We start from the raw sequence: 13,840 nt of genomic DNA, 5'->3' as shown, positions 1-13,840 counted from the left end.
TTTTGATTTTTTTACATTTTATCCCCTTCTGGTAAGTAGTAAAGTTTTACAATTAGCATCATATAGTAATTTTGGCCAACATCTTGTAGTAATGTTGCCATCTCATTTTTAGTGATGTCCCCCATCCTGCTCCCCTTTTTGTAGCAATGACCTCCACCCTGTTCCCCTTTTTGTAGCAATGAGCACCATCCTGGTCACTATTCTGTAGTAATGTGCCCATCCTTGTCCCCTTGTAGTAATGTGCTTATGCTTATTTCCATCCTGTAGTAATGTGTCCCATCCTTGTCCCCTTTTTTGTAGTAATGTGCCCATCCTTGTCCTCTTCTTGTAGTAATGTGCCCCATCATTGTCCCCTTCCTGTAGTAATGTCCTCATCCTATAGTAATGTGGGTCTTATCCTGTAGTAATGTCCCCATCCTGGTCCCCATCTTATAGTAATGTGCCCATCCTTGTCCCCATCTTGCAGTAATGTGCCCATCCTTGTCCCCATCTTGTAGTAATGTGCCCATCCTTGTCCTCATCCTGTAGTAATGTGCCCATCCTTGCCCTCATCCTGTAGTAATGTACCCATCATTGTCCCCATCCTGAAGTAATATGCCCATTCTGGTTCCCATCCTGTAGTAATGTGCCCATCCTGGTTCCCATCCTGAAGAAATGTATCCATCCTTGTGCCCTTTCTGTAGTTATATGCCCATCCTGAAGTAATGTGCCCATCCTGATGTAATGTGACCATGCAGGTCCTCTTCTTCTAGTAATGTCCCCTTTACTGGAACGAACACACACACACACACACACACACACCTGTCCTCTGTTCCCTTGGAGTCCTCTTTCCTGCTTCATGCAGTCCGCAGGCACGTAGACCCGGTAACGGTAAATTCAGATGAACGTTTTGCCGGCGTTGCGTAGAGTCAAGTTCTCTCTGCACAACTATTCCAATAGCAGCCACTGGCCAATAAGAGGCAAGCAGCTGAGGTCATACGCATCAGAGGATTGCCTCCGATTGCTGGTGGCTGCCATTGGGTTGTGCAGAGAGAGCTTGACTCTGCACAGCGCCAGCAAAACATTCATCTGAAATAAAGCACTGATGGCAGCGGCCCCATGCACCGGCTGTAATAGTTACCGGGTCCATGTGCCTGCGGGCCGCAAGGAGCTGCCTAAAGGGCTGCATGCGGGCTGCATGTTTGAGACCCCTGCGCTAAACTATTTACACAAGGGCCTATATCTCCGGACACTAGCTTACAAGACTTCATAAGAAGAATCTGTAAACCCAAGACCACTGGACATGAGGCAAAACTCCACAACATCGCTCTACAGATGGAGGGCTTTTCCTTTTAAAGGGAACCGGTCAGGTCCAATGTGCCCTCCAACCCAGCAGAATTCACATCTGTATGGCTAAATTCCCTGCCTAACCAGCCCTGCATAGTGTTATTCACTAAAATCATTGTTTAAGTAAATCATTTAAAAAATGTGCTGTTTATATGACTACTCGAAGGGGCATGGTTTCTCCAGACTAGTCGGTCCTCTTTCCATGTTATCACCCCCTGTGGGCGTCATTACATGATTTCCATGAGCCGTTGCATCACCATCGCCTGGAAATCTTACGCATGTGTGCAGCACAATTTTACAGTGTCAGTGCGCCTCAAAGGCAGGGTGGATGTTTCCCGACTTCATTAGATGCACTGCGCATGATTGGAAGTCAGGAAGCTGTTCTTCTAAACATGAACAATGCGCCTCTTTGAAGTTGAGAAGTGTCCACCCTGCTTCTGAGGCGCACTGACACTTCCAAATAGAGCCGCACGCATGCGCAAGATCTCCAGGAGATGACGATGCAATGGCTCATGGAAATCATGTTATCATACCCACAGGGGCATGATAACATGGAAAGAGCGCTGACTAGTCAGAAAAAACGCCTCTTTGACTAGTCAAAGGCCTAATTGGCATAAAAACCTGGCACTTTATAAATGCTTTTTTAAACATTGATATTAGTAAATAACATTAGACAGGGCTGGTTAGGCTGGGAATTTTGGCATACACATGTGACTGCTGCTGGGTTGGAGGGCAGAGGGGACATGACCGGTGCACTGTAAAAGGAATCTAGTTTGGCTTAACATCCTAATTTAAGGAGAAAAACTTGTTAAAGGGTTGGCAAGGGTTTACGTATAGGGTATCAGATCGATGGGGCCATTGCCTTTGGAAAACATTTTTGGAAACTGAACAACGTTAACAGTTATAGGAAATATATTGGAAAAGTAACCGTAAAGGACAAAGCAAAATATAGATATAAAGCCGTCTCGTGCGAAGAACACTTACTCCTGATGAGATCCGCATATACTAGACAGCATTTGTAGCTCCTGGCGGCTAAGGCCCTTCTCAGAGTTCTGGAATGAGGGCTCGGATGCAGATTTGGTGGTCTTCCATTTTGTTTCTAGATGGTTAAACATATAGATATTTAAGTACATCCTATAATGTACAAGTGTGACCATAACAACATTTAGTTTCTAGCTCATCCAAACTATTTTAAAGCAAATACTACAAGACGTAATGTGGGTCAGCATCTACATATCAGCAATTAATGGAAGACGTTAGGCCAATAAATGGAGATCTTTTAGCTGCATCAGAAAGTCCTTTACCCCCATATGGCAGTGGCCCCACCGCAATCCGTGGTAGGTGTGTCCCCGGCGCACCTCCTCCAGCTGATCATTCCCACTTCCTTGAACACTCAAAGGGAATCTGTCGGCAGGATTTTGCTATGTAATCTGACAGCACTATGATGTAGGGACAGAGATCCTGATTCAGCAATATGTCTCTTACTTTACTGGGAGGAGCAGTTCTGATGAAACTACAGTTTTCTTTGGTTTAGATTGAGCAGAGCTCAGCTGTTGCTCTGACTATAACCCCACCACAGGTTTCTGTCTACAATGAAAATTGACAGAGCTGCTATTCAGCACTGAGGCAGGGCTGAACTAGGATGCAAGAGGCCAGTTGTCCTGCAGTGATAATCTCTTTCTCATAAAACACTGATTGTTTTGAAGTAGAAAACATAGTCCAGTAAGTGAAACATCCCTAATCAGGGTCTCAGCTCCTACTATGATACTCTCAGATTACATAGCAAAAACCTGGTAACAGATTCACTTTAAAGCAAGCCATGTATAAGGCTGTCTACGTGGATTAGTCAGTGGTCGGCCAAAAAACTCTCTCCTGATCCCCAATACTGATGTATATTCGACAGAGTGCGAAAATGTCCTCATTAAAAGGGGGGGTAATAGTGCATTTACACTAACCGATAACTGGCCAGTGCCAGATGGCCAGATGAACTACCAAAAAAACTATCCTCGAGGCTCGGGTGACATTGCTATGCCACGTGAGTACTACAGCCAATCAGTGGCTGATAATGAAAAAAAAGAAAAAAAAGAGAAAAAAAGGGAACCAGCACGATCTGAAATTGGCATGCATCATATAAAAAGTGAAAATTCACAAATTTATTCCAACTGTACTATAATAAAAAAAAATGAGATTTTTAGCAAATAATTGATCAATTTTTTGAGCCACCCCTGCCAACGTCACGGCAAATCTCAATAGGGGGGTCCTACTCTACATTCTGTATTTCATGTGCCATGCGGCCTCCTAGATAAAGTTAAAAGCAGAACCATAATGGAGCACACATACCTGCAACCTGTATATAGCCGCTTCCATGTTGCAAAAAAGGCACTTGTGGATAGAGACCAGCCCAGGTCCCAGCATGTGGAGCAAGCCCTACACATACCAGGACTATATCAGAACTGATCCTCCCAGTGTCAAAAAGCAACCATTGATAAAGGCGGACCAGATCCAAGAATGGTGCTTAATTAGCATTGCCTGTGGAAAGGGGTGAGGTAACCGAGTCTGAACAGCTACCAACAGGAGGAATATATTGCAAGCCAAAATCAGGCGTGCATGGTATGGTGTTGGTCAGACACCAGATTTGTAACATAACTACGGTCAAAACAGAGAAAAAAAGGGAACCAGCACGATCTGAAATTGGCATGCATCGTATAAAAAGTGAAAATTCACAAATTTATTCCAACTGTACTATAATAAAAAAAATGAGATTTTTAGCAAATAATTGATCAATTTTTTGAGCCACCCCTGCCAACGTCACGGCAAATCTCAATAGGGGGGTCCTACTCTACATTCTGTATTTCATGTGCCATGCGGCCTCCTAGATAAAGTTAAAAGCAGAACCATAATGGAGCACACATACCTGCAACCTGTATATAGCCGCTTCCATGTTGCAAAAAAGGCACTTGTGGATAGAGACCAGCCCAGGTCCCAGCATGTGGAGCAAGCCCTACACATACCAGGACTATATCAGAACTGATCCTCCCAGTGTCAAAAAGCAACCATTGATAAAGGCGGACCAGATCCAAGAATGGTGCTTAATTTTTTTATTGTAGTACAGTTGGAATAAATCTGTGAATTTTCACTTTTTATATGATGCATGCCAATTTCAGATCGTGCTGGCTCCCCTCTCTCTCTGTTTGGTCGTAGTTATGCTACAAATTCTGGTGGCCGGTCACCACCATGCCATGCACGCCTGATTTTGGTTTGCTTTGTATTCCTCCTGTTGGTAGCTGTTCAGGTTCAGTTGCCTCACCCTTTCCATAGGCATTGCTAATTAAGCACCATCTTGGATCTGGTCCGCCTTTATCAATGGTTGCTGTTTGGCACTGGGAGGATCAGTTCTGATATAGTCCTGGTATGTGTAGGGCTTGCTCCACATGCTGGGACCTGGGCTGGTCTCTATCCACAAGTGCCTTTTTTGCAACATAGAAGCGGTTATATACAGGTTGCAGGTATGTGTGCTGTATTATGGTTCTGCTTTTAACTTTATCTAGGAGGCCGCATGGCACATGAAATACAGAATGTAGAGTAGGACCCCCCTATTGAGATTTGCCGTGACGTTGGCAGGGGTGGCTCAAAAAATTGATCAATTATTTGCTAAAAATCTCATTTTTTTATTGTAGTACAGTTGGAATAAATCTGTGAATTTTCACTTTTTATATGATGCATGCCAATTTCAGATCGTGCTGGCTCCCCTCTCTCAGTGGCTGATAATGGTCTGATGTTCTCACACTTTCTTAGGCCTCTTTCACACGTCCTTGTCTCCAGTACGTGTTTGGTCCTTTTCCTCACGTACCGGAGACACGGGCACACATAGACCCATTAAAATAAATGGGTCAGCGCTCAAGTGCGTGTTCTGCGATGTACCGTGTGTACGTGTGAGCATATGTGTGTCCGTGTGCTCCACACGTAGACATGTCCGTTTTTCTCCGGCTGGATGTCACATGGAACGCAAATGGACCACACGGAGGTGTTCCGTGTGACACGCGCCGGGGAAAACACACGTGTTTGAGAAAATTAAAAAAAAAACAAAAACCTTTACTCACCTTCTCCAGCACTGCGGTCTCTGCCGCTGCTGTCACTTGCTGCCGACCGCCACTCATTATGCTCATTGAATATTCACTTCACTGCGGCCGGAAGCAGCAGCAGCAGCAGCGGGGAGTCGGCAGGACCAGAGACCGAAGATCAGCACCACGGACAGCGAAGCCAGGGACAGGGGAGCAGAAAGTTCCCGTTCTCCGTGTGTTATCACGGATAACACACGGAGAACACACGCAGGCCATAAACACGGCTCATGGAGGGCAATACGCACCTCTGACACGTCCGTGAAAAACGTGCGTGATTTTTCACGAACGTGTGAAAGAGGCCTTAGGACAAGTTTTTGACATCTTAGTCAAGTATGAGAATTGCAACATTCGCTGCAGTGCTCACTTGGCATAACAATGTCACATGATCCTCGGGAGTCTCCGCTCCGATGCAGGAGATGGTCATCTGTTACTTTATTTTACATTGGGAAATATAATATTTAAGAAGAGGCTGTCCCCGAGTAGCGGACAAACAATTAATGGAGAAATAAAGTGGAAAAATCCCACGGTGCAGGAGATTTTTTTTTATATCCAGTACTTTTTATTTATGTAGTTTGTGGCTGACACATTTTTATGGCTATAATGCCACAATCTCAGCATGGAGGGGCAGCACAGTGTTACTGGCATCCAGAAAACATTAAAAAAAATTGTAATTAGACCAAAACACAAAATGTATTGATCCAGAATGGCATTTCTTACATAAGCAGCATCTAATTACTAAATTCCATGTGGCACAGAACACGCTGGACGCGGACACCACGTACTCACCCCACTGCTCCTGAATAGCAGACAGATTTGCTAGTAGCTGCTCGTGGTACACCCGTTCCAGCTGGATGAATTGCATTGCTTTCTCATCTGATTGAGCAGTCAAGAATCATTTCCTTGTAACGAGAAAAATGTGCAGCACTAACGTGTTATATAACACGGCCGAGATATCACTGTGCAAACTAATATGTATACTGCACAACGGCCAATCACAAGACCCCTGAAGTCTAGAATCAGCTGTCCCATCTTACAAGGAATAAACGGGACCCCAAACCGGATCCTGAACTCATTCATTGCCAGTCATGGCTCTAGATTGCCCTCCAGTGGCCAGTTACGTCTGCTGAATGTGACGGACTTATGTTAAAGGAGGGTTGTACATCTGAGGACTGTATTTTAGTTAAATGCATGTATTTGGGGCCAAAAACATTTTTCGGGACGAATTGGTTTCATTAAAAATTTGCACCATTTACCTTGTATGCCGTCTGCTGAATGAGTGAAATGAGAGTCCATCAGGGAGCTCAGTCTGTCAGGGAGTTTAACTTTTTTTTTAACCATCTTTTCTGAGCAGCTGAATTATGACCATGCAGCACATAAGCAACCTGTAAAAGCTAAACCGGGTGTACTTAAAAAAATATAAAAAATAATGAGACCCAATTGAAAAAGTGATTTTTAGTTGCAAATAGAGTGGAACCTTGGATTACGAGCATAATTGGTTCCAGGCGTGTGCTCTTAAACCAAGTTACTCTTATATCGAAGCAAATTTTCCCATAGGAAATAATTGAAACACAGACAATTCGTTCCACAACCCAAAAATATTTACTGTATTTATACAAACTTACAGTAATACAAAATATACTGTATTTATATAAAATTATTACAGTACACTAATACAAATACTGTACAGTAAAAAAACAAATTAAACTGCACATTGGCTGACAATAGAATTGTTGGTGTGCGGGAGGTACAATACAAGTAATGTGCTGTACTGGTTATCAATAAGAAAGTACAATACTGTATCCATAAATGCAACTTGATAGACCTGCTATATATTATATACTGCACTGTGCAATGATATACTGTATACAATACATATGTACAGAAAGTTACCTCCAGAGCGTGGCAGAGCGCAGTGAAAGGACAGAACTGGAAGTCTGCACGGTGAGTATTTGCTCTTATTGTAAAGCATTGCTCTTAAACCAAGTTAGGCTACTTTCACACATCCGGTTTTTGCTCTGCGGCACAATATGGCGCTCTGCAGAAAAACCGCAACCTTTTTTTTGCTGCCGGTTGCGTTTTTTTTTGCATAGACTTACATTAGTGCCGTATTGTGCCACATGGGCTTGTGTTTGGTCCGGTTTTTGCCACATGCGGCAGATTTAGCCGATGCCGCGGCCGGATGGAACGTTGCCTGCAACGTTTTTTGCTCCGGCAAAAAAAAACGCATTGCGCCGCATCCGGCCACTGTGGCGCATTTTTCAATGCATGCCTATGGGCGCCAGATGCGGCGCGATGCGGAAAAACGCATCCGGCCGCCGCATGCGGTTTCTTCCACTGCGCATGCTCAGTATTCGAAAAAAACGAACGGGCTGCATGTAAAAACTTATGCAAAGGATGCGGTGTTTTCGCCGCATCCGTTGCATAGGTTTCACAGCCGGATTGAGCCGCACTGCTCAAACCGGATGTGTGAAAGTAGCCTTACAAATGTGTAAAAAGCTTTGCTTGTCTTGCAGAACACTCTCAAACCAAGTTAGGCTACTTTCACACATCTGGTTTGAGCAGTGCGGCTCAATCCGGCTGTGAAACCTATGCAATGGATGCGGCGAAAAGACCGCATTCTTTGCATACGTTTTTACATGCGGCCCGTCCATTTTTTCCCGGTTGCGGCACACTACTGAGCATGCGCAGTGGAAAAAACCGCATGCGGTGGCCGGATGCGTTTTTTTCGCATCGCGCCTCATCCGGCGTCCATAGGCATGCACTGAAAAATGCGCCGCAGCGGCCGGATGCGGCGCGATGCGGGTTTTTTGCCAAAGCAAAAAACGTTGCAGGCAACGTTCCATCCGGCCACGGCATCGGCTAAATCTGCCGCATGCGGCAAAAACCGGACCGAACGCAAGCCCATGCGGCACAATACGGCACTAATATAAGTCTATGCAAAAAAACCCGCAACCGGCAGCAAAAAAAAAAGTTTCGGTTTTTCTGCAGAGCGCCGTATTGTGCTGCAGAGCAAAAACCGGATGTGTGAAAGTAGCCTAACTCTTAATCCAAGGTTCCACTGTACATGCATTTAAGTGCAGGAAAAAAAAAAAATGTCGACCTCTCGGGGGCCCAGTTTGATTTATCTGCACTGGCCATGGGTAAAATTATCCATAATCATCACTGATAAGTTACCCAAACATGTTGATACAAGTAAAATATATCTTTGTACCGTGTTAGCCAGTAGAGATAAAAAAAATTGTTTAAAAGAACAGAGAGTCCTCAGTGGTTGATACCTTTTAATAATTTGATTAAAAGGTATCAACCACTGAGGACTCTCTGTTCTTTTAAACAATTTTTTTTACCAAACATGTTGGGCAGAAGAATCTAGGTGCACTGGCTACCTGGCTATTGGGATCTACCTAAACTCAAAGTCACCAATTTACTGGATTTAATAAAAAATAAAATGTAAGAAGGATACAGTCTTCTTCCTGAAAATAAGTCTCTGCGATCTAAGGAGAGAAAATAGAACAGTATTGAACACAATGCAGAATACATGGAGCATGAAACGTATACCCAGCTCTTTACATATGAGCCTCACATGGCAGCTACGCTCCAGACTGCTGAACTTCCAGCTGCCCCGGAAGTACACTTTATTATTTCATTTCTTCTTCCACTGGAAAAAAATTCTGTTTATGATAACAAGTAATCTAAATTAATCTGATCTACAAGTGCATCTCAATAAATTAGAATATCATCAAAAAGTTAATTATTTCAGTAATTCAATAGAAAAAGGGAAGCGCATATATTATATAGAGTCATTACACACAGAGGGATCTATTTCAAGTGTTTATATCTGTTAATGGTGACGATTATGGCTTACAGCCAATGAAAACCCAAAAGTCATTATCTCAAAAAATTAGAATATTATATAAGACCAAGTGAAAAAATTATTTTAAACTCAGAAATGTTGCCGCCTACTGAAAGGTCTGTACAGTAATTGCCCCAATACTTGGTCGGGGCTCCTTTTGCATGAATTACTGCATCAATGCGGCGTGGCATGGAGGTGATCAGCCTGTGACACTGCTGAGGTGTTATGGAAGCCCAGGTTGCTTTAATAGCAGACTTGAGCTGGGTAAAGTTGCGATGCAACAATTCTGGGGACTGCAGGCTGCTATTTTTAGACTGGGGGGGGGGCACAATAACCATAGGCCTTCCAGCCTGAGAGTACCGTCGGCTTTATCATGGTTGGGTATCAAAATTGGGGGGTGGGGGAGGGGGGGACTGCACGCTAGGTTTTTAAATTATCTATTTACAATTTTAAAAAAAAAAAACTGCATGTAGTTTGTCTTATTTTGATACACAGCCAAGATAAGTACACGGTTGGGGGCTACAGCCTATTGCCATATTCTTTATCTGTGCTGGGTATCATAATATGTGGGGACCCTACGCCAATTTTTTAATTTATTTTTATTCTACAATAGGGTTACACACAGCGTGTGCAATTGGTTGCAGTCAAAAACGCCGTCACACAGTGTGGGGCGTAGTCTGACTACAACCAATCACAGATGCAGAGACTGCTGGTGGGCAGGGAAAGCAGCGCATATTTATCAAGGACAATGAGCAGCCCTGGAAGTAGTAGGAGTGCCTCCGGAAGTAGCGTTACCACCATGCGGGAGACTGGTGAGTATAATGCGTAACGCCGTGATTGTGCTGCTCTGGCCGCTGCCAACACGAGAAACAGCTGATCAGCGGGGTGCAGGGTGTGGTATCCACACTGATCAGACACAGATGTCCTAGTCTATGGAGAGGCTATCAATGTTAAAGTAAAGTAATAGACAACCACTCTAAGCTACAAAGTATTTTTCCTATGCCAAGAGTTTGGAGATTCAACACAAATGGTTATCACCTATCCAGGGTAGGTGACATCTTCAAGTTGGACTCAGACCAATCCCAACAAGTGACTTCCAATCTGCCCCACTATAATGAGGTGGAGGACGATCCTCTGCTCCATATATTCTATAGGACTGTCAGAAATGTTCGGTGTAGCAGGCCAAATTTACCCCTTTTCAAAATAAGCCCAGGTATAGTTTGGCCCAGGCCAGAATATACCCCGGGGATTAAAGGTTTTGGCCAAATTATAACCCCAGGTGTACAATACCCTTAGGCCAAACTATACCCCTCAAGGTCATAATATACCCATCTAACGTGGAACCCGATGATAGTCTGGCCCATGCCACAGTATACCCTGGGGGATAAGCTCTGAGGGTGTAAAATAGTACAGCGCTTCCATTGAGCTGACAGTAGGTGGCGCTGTCCCATCAGTGCATAGTTAATGCTATGGATTGTAACTTGTTATGTACGTTTCTCTCTGCTCTCGATGACATCAAACCTTTTCCAATTTTGACAAAATGATACCAATTTTTTTTCCCTATTTTGACAACCATGGAAGACCAACTGTGACCAGCTTTTGAGCTTCTACACTGCAACACAACAGAAGTACCCCCTGTGGATCTCCGATCTACCTCCTGGGTCCCAGTTCAGAGAAACAGCTAAGCCCCTAAGATTTATGTCAGTTAGCGTTCTCACTTCACTTACTAGACAGAGCTGAAGCCACAATAAAATGTTGAAAAATTAAGTAATTCTAGTGTATATCACTCAATGCTACTAATTGGGTATAATATGGCTTGGGGGTATATTTGGGCCTAGGCCACTGTAACCCCAGGTATAGTCTGCACTGTGGGTATACTCGGACCTGTTTCCCCGGGTACAGCCTGTGCCTCTTTCCACCATCCCACAGAGATGTGGAAACCTCTTTACTCTGTCAGGACATTTCGGCGCTCTGTACTCCGTACTCCGAATTGTTCAGAATACTAGAATTGTAACCCACACCAACCCGCATGGCATTAGGAATAGCTTCTTCCTTCTTACCTTCAGCCATGTGTAGAATTATTCCTATTGAGTATTGACGTCTCTATAAGCTTCTGCATGTTATAATCATGTGAAGAAAGCAATGTATGGGAATACTCCTTACTACAATATTCAAAATTATCACCAGATTTTTTTGTACCCGAGAGCAGCATAATGTAGGGGCAGAGACCCCGATTAGATCGATTTATCACTTTAGGAGCTGCTTGCTGCAGTTTTGATAAAAATAGTTTTATCTGCTGCAGAGCGACAAGTTCTCTGAATGCTGAGCTCTATATAATCCCACCCACACCACTGATTGGCAGCTTTCTGTGTACACTGTGCATAGGCAGAAAGCTACCAATCGTTGGTGGAGGTGTGGTTAGACTACATGGGGGCAGGTTCACTGGTCCTCTAGTGATAAATTCACTCTTTCATCAGCAGATTATCAAAACTGCAGCAAGACGCCCAGTAAGTGACATCACGGGAATCAGGGTCTGTCTCTACATCATGCTAGTCTCAGATGAAAAGATTGCTCTAAGTGTTGTAAGACGTGTGTGGGAACGAAAGCACCAAAAGCAAGCTGGAGGAGAAAAATGGGTCATGTGCATAAAGTTTGGGGCCGTGTCTGAGTACCGGAAAACATGTGACCCTACTTCTATTTGAACCATACTTGGTTATCAGGAATACTGAATCTTCTGGCAGAGGACGCACTACGTAGGGGGTCTTATTAACATTGTACCTGGAGAAAACGCATGTTAAAAAGCTTCCTGAAGAAGGAGGACCACCAAAAAAAAGAAAACTACATGGGCCATGCCATGTGAGGTTCTCCATAGCACCTGGTACCCATCTATGAAGCAAGCTGATAAGACTCACCTGATGGAGGCATGTAGGAAGCATTCGACCATCAGTCTGCTCAAAGCCCACTCGAATGAGGGAGAAGAGGGAGTCTCGCAGTTCCTTCTGATTCTTGTGTTTAGGGCCAACCTGCGAGTCACGTGTGGCCGTGTCAGGAGCAGAATCCGCACACCTGCTTTCTTCTGAAACACCTATATCTGCTGATCCCGAGAACCCTGAAACATTAAGTTACACAAATGTGAAAATGGAGAAGGTAATTGTAATGGTGCGTGGTTTTATAGGACTGCTCTGTGCATTTTAGGACAAGCACCTCCAACATAAGCCATTATACTCACTGTATTTGTAATATGTACATTGTGAGGTACGGGCTTTGTGGTGCCCACTGTACTTCTATGGAAGAGTTTATCATATACAAAGTGAGCTTTTCCAGGCATAATACCGAACACAGGGCTCAGACGCAGTGTGAACAGCACCTTATCTGCTTGTAAAATATCACATAGTAATGTTCAAATGCCATCTGCAAGAAGGGGCCCCTTGGTTCACTAAACCCCTAAATTCAGGGGGGAAAAAAAAAAAATAAAAAAAAAAATCAATATTCTTCTCCTGATCTTCCCAATACTGATCTCCTGTGTTAGTGACCACAGTTTCCAGCTTCCTAGGCCAGTACCAGACCGGCACGCAAAGTCTCCCAATCTGCTCTCACTGCTTCACACGTGATTATAATTTTTATTTCTATAGTGCGAACATATTCCGCAGCGCTTTACATTTCAGAGGCTCATATACACACACAAGTGACAGTTATAGAAGATACAGTAATTAAAGCAAGAATAAAGACAACCCTGCTTCTAAGAGCTTACAGTCTACAATGGGGGGGGGGGGGAATTACACAAGGTTCTAGTGCTTATTTACAACGACGTTACAGCCATCTCGAAAAAAAAATAGGGGGATAGATAAAGGCTGCATAACCAGTCATCAGCCAATCTTTGTAATACTTTGGGTACAGTGGAGTTTGAAGGAGAACTAATGTTCTGAGAAACAGTGGAGGGGATGAAATGACTGATTAGGGAGGGTGGTAGGCCACCCTAAAAAGATGTGTTTTTAAAAGGAGCGTCTAAAGCTGTGCAAGTTGTGGTTCGTCCTGGTTTCTTGGGGTAGAGCATTCTAGAGGATTAGTGCAGCTTGGGAGAAACCTTGGAGCTGTGAGTGGGAGGTTCATATTAGTGTGGATGTTAGTCAAACGTCATTTGCGGCCCGTAGAGAAGGAATAGGGTGATAGGCAAAGATAAGGTCGGAGAGATAGGGGGGGGTGCCATGCTGTGGAGAGCCTTGTGGGTGAGAACAGACAATTTAAATTGAATCTTATGATATATGGGATCGATCCATCCATCCAATATATATATATATATTACACACACACACACACACACACACTACAGACCAAAAGTTTGGACACACCTCATCTCTAGAACAACTATTAACAGGAGACTTTGTGCAGCAGGCCTTCATGGTAAAATAGCTGCTAGGAAACCACTGCTAAGGACAGGCAACAAACAAAAGAGACTTGTTTGGGCTAAAGAACACAAGGAATGGACATTAGACCAGTGGAAATCTGTGCTTTGGTCTGATGTGTCCAAATTTGAGATCTTTGC

The 13,840-nt window shown here is 43.9% G+C and overlaps 1 protein-coding gene across 2 annotated transcripts in view; it reads right to left on the bottom strand.

Moving 5' to 3' along the window:
* CNST (consortin, connexin sorting protein) overlaps window positions 1–13,840 on the bottom strand; it is a 184,178-nt gene that overhangs the window by 99,289 nt on the left and 71,049 nt on the right. For both annotated transcript variants that reach the window (XM_075339611.1, XM_075339612.1), the window contains exons 3-6: window positions 12,210–12,406; window positions 8,908–8,938; window positions 6,234–6,320; window positions 2,311–2,425 (exon numbers count right to left, since the gene is read on the bottom strand). In XM_075339611.1, coding sequence (XP_075195726.1) covers window positions 2,311–2,425; window positions 6,234–6,320; window positions 8,908–8,938; window positions 12,210–12,406 — 430 coding nt within the window. The remainder of the gene's footprint in view (window positions 1–2,310; window positions 2,426–6,233; window positions 6,321–8,907; window positions 8,939–12,209; window positions 12,407–13,840) is intronic.

This window comes from Anomaloglossus baeobatrachus, chromosome 3 (assembly GCF_048569485.1).
Source record: "Anomaloglossus baeobatrachus isolate aAnoBae1 chromosome 3, aAnoBae1.hap1, whole genome shotgun sequence".
NCBI classification, from domain to species: domain Eukaryota; kingdom Metazoa; phylum Chordata; class Amphibia; order Anura; family Aromobatidae; genus Anomaloglossus; species Anomaloglossus baeobatrachus.
The sequence above is the reverse complement of the archived record's forward strand: the minus strand, read 5'-3'. Positions and strand labels throughout refer to the sequence as shown.